Below are 5,277 nucleotides of genomic sequence, written 5' to 3' on the forward strand. Positions count from 1 at the left end.
ATTTAAAATAAACTCATATCTCCCATTTTTCAATCAAATTAAGATATTACATTTTCTTTTCAATAAATGTTGGAAAACATTATCATTAACTAATTCACCGAGATCAAAAACATTATTCTTTTTCCACTCAGATAATTACACCAGTGTCAAGGTATTATTATTATTATTATTATTATTATTATTATTATTATTATTATTATTATTATTATTATTATTTTAATTTCCTTCATTACGATCATATGCTAGTATTACTATTTCAAGCCTCACATATACTTTTCTTCTACATAGTTGGTCTCTTCCTTGACTTTATTCTTGAAAAATAGTCGTTAAACTTTTGTCAATTATAACATTAAATAGATTTATCATACTTATTCATGTCCTTTTTAACAACCCTTCAAACCAAATATCATGTGCTCCAAAAACAACTTTCTTATTAGAGCATGATTATGAAATTATTTCTTACTAGAGCCTAATTTCAAAAGCCACTCTGGTAATAAAGAAGTTTGTGGAGAAATTTTAGGAGGGGTTGAGTGAGGAGAACATAATATTTGGGAGAGAACATTTTTCTATTTCGCGAGAGAATGTTTTGATTTCTCACTTGTTTGCTTTACAACTAATAAATTATTCCTTATTTATAGGTTTCAAGAATTGTCTTTGGAAGTGATTGCCAATTCATTTCCTGTTGGTTATGTTTTTTCTATTTGCATCATATCATTAACCAACCCTTTGAAAATGATAGCATCCACAAGATCAAATTTCTATTTCCACCAGTCCACCGAAAAAGCCACGGATTAAAACAATAAATTAGCTAGCACTTCGAACTTCAAATGAGTTTATGATGAGAAAGTAAAACATAAAACAACAATATATACATCATCACTACCAAAACAAATATAAAAAATCTCTATTAAAACCATGAACAGTAGAGGTAAGAACCTGAGCTAAGCTTACAAGCAGCAATAAAACAGTAGTTGTAATTTCTTCCTTTCTCGACATACCTCATCAACTTAGGTATTTTTTCATCATCTAGCTTGTCCCCATACCCATCATCAAAGTGGCGTAGCAGAAAGGAAACGAAGGCACATTTTTGAGACAATTCTTACCCTTTTATCTCAAGCTTAAATTTCTCTGAAATATTTGGATTTAGGAGTTTGTTGCTAAAGATCATATAATCTGCAAAAGTAACAATAGAAGGAGATAATCAAACCAATCAACGTTGTTAGGTCTATACACAAATTCAACATTATTAGAAACTTCATAATAACAACTTGCCATTGGTGATGTCTCGCATATTTCCAATCATACATGCATTTTATCTGCATAGACTCTCAAGATCTATGATTGCTCACGCGAATCTCAATTCAAGAGATAGCAAGGAGCATTTTATGGTGACATGCTAATACTAGTTGGCCTAAACTAATTGAAATATGAGAACGAATTCAATTAACATGCCAAAACAGATAAGAGAAACACAAAAGATCAACTTCAATACATGGAAGGAAGCATAATATTTAAGATGCAACTGTAAAACGCTTCATGTACACTTTTGAAACTGCAACAAAACCTCAAATTGGATGAAAAATATATAAAAATTAATTAACCAATTACTTATACAGTTAACTAAACATGCAATATTCCACCATCCAATTATTTATCACCAACATATAATTTGATTAGATGCTTCACATTCATGGTATGAGATCTAATATAGTCACTATATCAACAAAAACAGCTTCACATATGATAATATGTACCCTTAAGATTCAACAATGCTGAAGAGAACTTCAAGAAGCTCGTTTTAAGATTAAAGATCTTTTGGAGAACCTCACTTTGAGTTTCTAGTAATAATCCATGCAATCCATTTATGATCCATTACTTCTAAGGTTCTTTAGAAACATCTAAGGTGGCAAGGAAACAACCTTCTAAATATGGATATTGATGTCTTAGTGCCAAAAAGCATGTTAAAGCAGATGGTGGAATATTCTCCACTTCAAGGATATACTATTTGCTAATAAAGTTTTTCTAAATTTTAATGAATGAACAATGGTGAAAAACCTATATTCCATACATCAAATCTCATGCTGCACTAGTCAATCCCTTACTATGGTGAAAAACCTATATTCCATACATCAAATCTCATGCTGCACTAGTCAATCCCTTACTATGGTGAAAAACCTATATTCCATACATCAAAGTTGAATGAAGGAGATTTTGAACAATTTTTTGAAGTGCAAATACAATACTATTAGTTAGAAAAAGTCATAGTCAATGTAAGAACATGTTAAAATATCTTTTTCTACATGAGAAATAGTTGCAAAGTTTATCCAATCTAACAACACAAACTAAGCACGACAATGCATTATCACATTAGAAACCTTTGAATGCAAGATAAGAAAAACATACTCTGCTATGAATGCAACTCTGTGATCCACTCCGGAGGTGGCCCTAACAACTTGAAATATTCTGGATAATCAGACAAAGGAGAAACACGACCTTGATCCAAGTGAAAAACACTCAGCCCACACTCAGTGTCATTAAGATCATGGAAGGCATCATCAGTGTAGATGATGCAATTCCCATTGGCCACACACAAATCCTTAGCAGAAGCAGAAAATGAACATCCATTCCCCAAGAACAAAACTCTATCCCCTATATTTGTCAAATTCACCCACTTCTTCTCCTTCTCATCAAGTCTGAACACATCAATCAATACATCATCACCACCATAGCAATCAACTAGCAACAACTCACACTCACTCTCAAACAAGAATTTGTTACCAATATTCTCTGTATCCACATGTTCAGCCATCAAATGAACGCTCAAGTCCTGTTCGATCATCTCAGTTTTACCTGAATAGATTGCCTCACAAGGCCTCCCTCTAAAAAGACATATGTCCCCGTAGAAGCACGTTGCCATGCCGACGATCTTCGTCCATTTATCGTCCCCACAACGAAACACTGACATTCCCCCTAAGGAGTCGAATGCGACCACAACAACAGGCTGATTCCCTTGGTACGTGGCAACAAAAGCCTTATGACAAAGAAAGAACATGTGACCGAGATCGTGTACCGAGATTTGGTTGAAATCGAAGACATGATGAGGGAAATTGAAAGGTACACGCGGAAAAAGTGAGAAAGGATGCCAGAGTTGGATTTTGCCGTTTAAATCTGGACCGACTCTGATCAACCAGGGACGGTGGAGAGTTTGTTGGTGTTGCGGTGGTTTGATGAGAAAGATGCTGTGTTTGGAGAGGTGGCGTGTGGAGAAGTTATTGTCGTCGGAGAACTGTGGAAGCTTCAAAGATAAATGGTGGTGATGGTAGCTAGGGATTGAAGAAGAGCGCCAGGATGAACAAACAGATCGAAATCGAGTGGAATATAGTTCACTGTTGAGTTTTTCTGAGATCAGTTGTAGAAGATCCTTCGGAAGCTGAGACCAATCTGCCATGGAGTCCGCAGATTCGCGGTGGAGGCGTTCGAACTCGGAAGCTGAGACCAATACTATTACTTTGGAATTTTGTTACTCAAAAGTTGATCCACTTATTTCTAAACTTAAAGTGAAAAAAATTAACAACTTGTACAACCTCTTTGAGAATTATTCTTCCATTCCTAATTCATCTATCATAATTTCCATAAGCACTTCATCTTCTGCTATTTTATCTATCCATAAATTGACTTCCAATTTGTTTAATGTAAGTAATTTAATTATAGTATATTTATTTTTTTAATTTGGATGACATGATACATGAATATGTGATGCAGTTAGCTATATACTTCTTGTTTGAATGTTATTGTTTTATGTTGATCTATATGTTATTTGGTGTGAGCGTAATTTTTAACATTGAATAGTATAATAGACATTAAAAGAATAAAAGCAACAACTTGCAAGTTCAATAGGAAAGTCTCAAATTGATGTTTATTTAGAGGGGCCTAATTTGGATTCTACTTTTCAAAACTACGATGACTTGAATGCTCTTCAATGGTGGAAGGAGAATACGTATTGGTTGAAAGATTTATCTTTAATGATTCGTGATTTGTTAGGGATTCTCATCAGTACTGTTGCATCTGAGTCAAGTTTTAGTATTGGATCTATAATTCTTAACAAGTATAAAAGTCATTTATTGTCAGAAAATATGGAGTTACGGTCATAGCATGGTTGAACCAAATAGATTATTTTAGTCTTTTAGTGTGTTTGTTTTGTTTATGTTGAAGAATATGACATTGACATTAAGACGTATTAAAGTTCTATTATATGTTAGCTAAAAAATATCTTTTGTCGACATCTTTGAGAATGATTAAAACTTTTGTAAATTATATAGTAAATCAAATTGTAAAAAAAATTGGCGGGTCAGCCCGCGAACTCGTAGTAAATGGGGTAAAGTTGACTTTTGAGCTCGGATGCCTAAGTTGGCTCGTCCCGCGCCGTTATACATCACTTATGTTGCAACATTTAAATAAAAAATTCCCTTATTCCATATCTGCAACGGTTGTCATGAAAGTTATATGCAACTCCCTCAAAAATTATAAAAGAAATTTGGATCCTTTTCACTCCAAAGTCCATGATGGTTACCCAAACCGCCTATGCCTATGTATTGAGATGATTTTCAAGTGCTTATACTGTCACTTTTTTTTATGAATAATGGAAAACAGTAGTCCGCTACTTCAAATCCCGCGGAAGTTGCATCCTTCCAAGAACTGACCTCACTCAATATCTACGATCCTACTTCCCATCCTATGTAAAAAGTTGTTCATGGAACAATCATTCTAATGATATTCTCCATAGAAAACCAAGGACTCATAAAATAGAATATATAATTGAATTTGGAGGATCTGGAGGAGTAGATGGAACTGTTGGAAATCCACCAAAACCTATGGAGAATTTCAATCAATCTTGATGAACAAGATTGTTATCACACACACAATAATGATGAAAAGAGAAGAATAGTGGAGAAAGAAAGAAAGTAAAGAACGATGAAGGAGAAGAAGAATTAAAATTCTGCAGAGTTTCTCTCTATCCACAAACTGTGGAAAACTTCTTATTCACTTTGCAACTGTAAAAAATACTGTGAATACAATGTTATGAATACTCTTATTCATTTTTATTACAAAAATAAGGGTTACTCCCTCTATTTATAGATTTAGGTTAACTTGGACTTCAAGGCAAAGTCCAAAACTATAAAAGCCCAAAATAGTTAACACTACTAAAATAGGCATAAGTCGAAATCATGTGTGAAACAACATGCTTCGACACTTCGACACACTAACACAAATCAACAT

At 33.7% G+C, this 5,277-nt stretch overlaps 1 protein-coding gene across 1 annotated transcript; it reads right to left on the bottom strand.

Annotated features, from left to right (window-relative positions):
• Nucleotides 1-791: 791 nt before the first annotated feature.
• Nucleotides 792-3,779, bottom strand: LOC127085585 (F-box protein SKIP23). Its single transcript, XM_051026095.1, has 2 exons — nucleotides 2,404-3,779; nucleotides 792-1,173 (listed from the first exon to the last, which is right to left on the bottom strand). The coding sequence occupies exon 1, from the start codon at nucleotides 3,446-3,448 to the stop codon at nucleotides 2,408-2,410; it is 1,041 nt and encodes a 346-aa protein (XP_050882052.1). The 5' UTR covers nucleotides 3,449-3,779; the 3' UTR covers nucleotides 792-1,173; nucleotides 2,404-2,407.
• Nucleotides 3,780-5,277: the final 1,498 nt, after the last annotated feature.

The sequence above is a fragment of the Lathyrus oleraceus genome, chromosome 5, assembly GCF_024323335.1.
Source record: "Lathyrus oleraceus cultivar Zhongwan6 chromosome 5, CAAS_Psat_ZW6_1.0, whole genome shotgun sequence".
NCBI lineage: Eukaryota > Viridiplantae > Streptophyta > Magnoliopsida > Fabales > Fabaceae > Lathyrus > Lathyrus oleraceus.

Coding starts and splice junctions, on each gene's coding strand:
- LOC127085585 (XM_051026095.1), bottom strand. CDS start 3,448: ATGGCAGATTGGTCTCAGCTTCCGAAGGATCTTCTACAACTGATCTCA.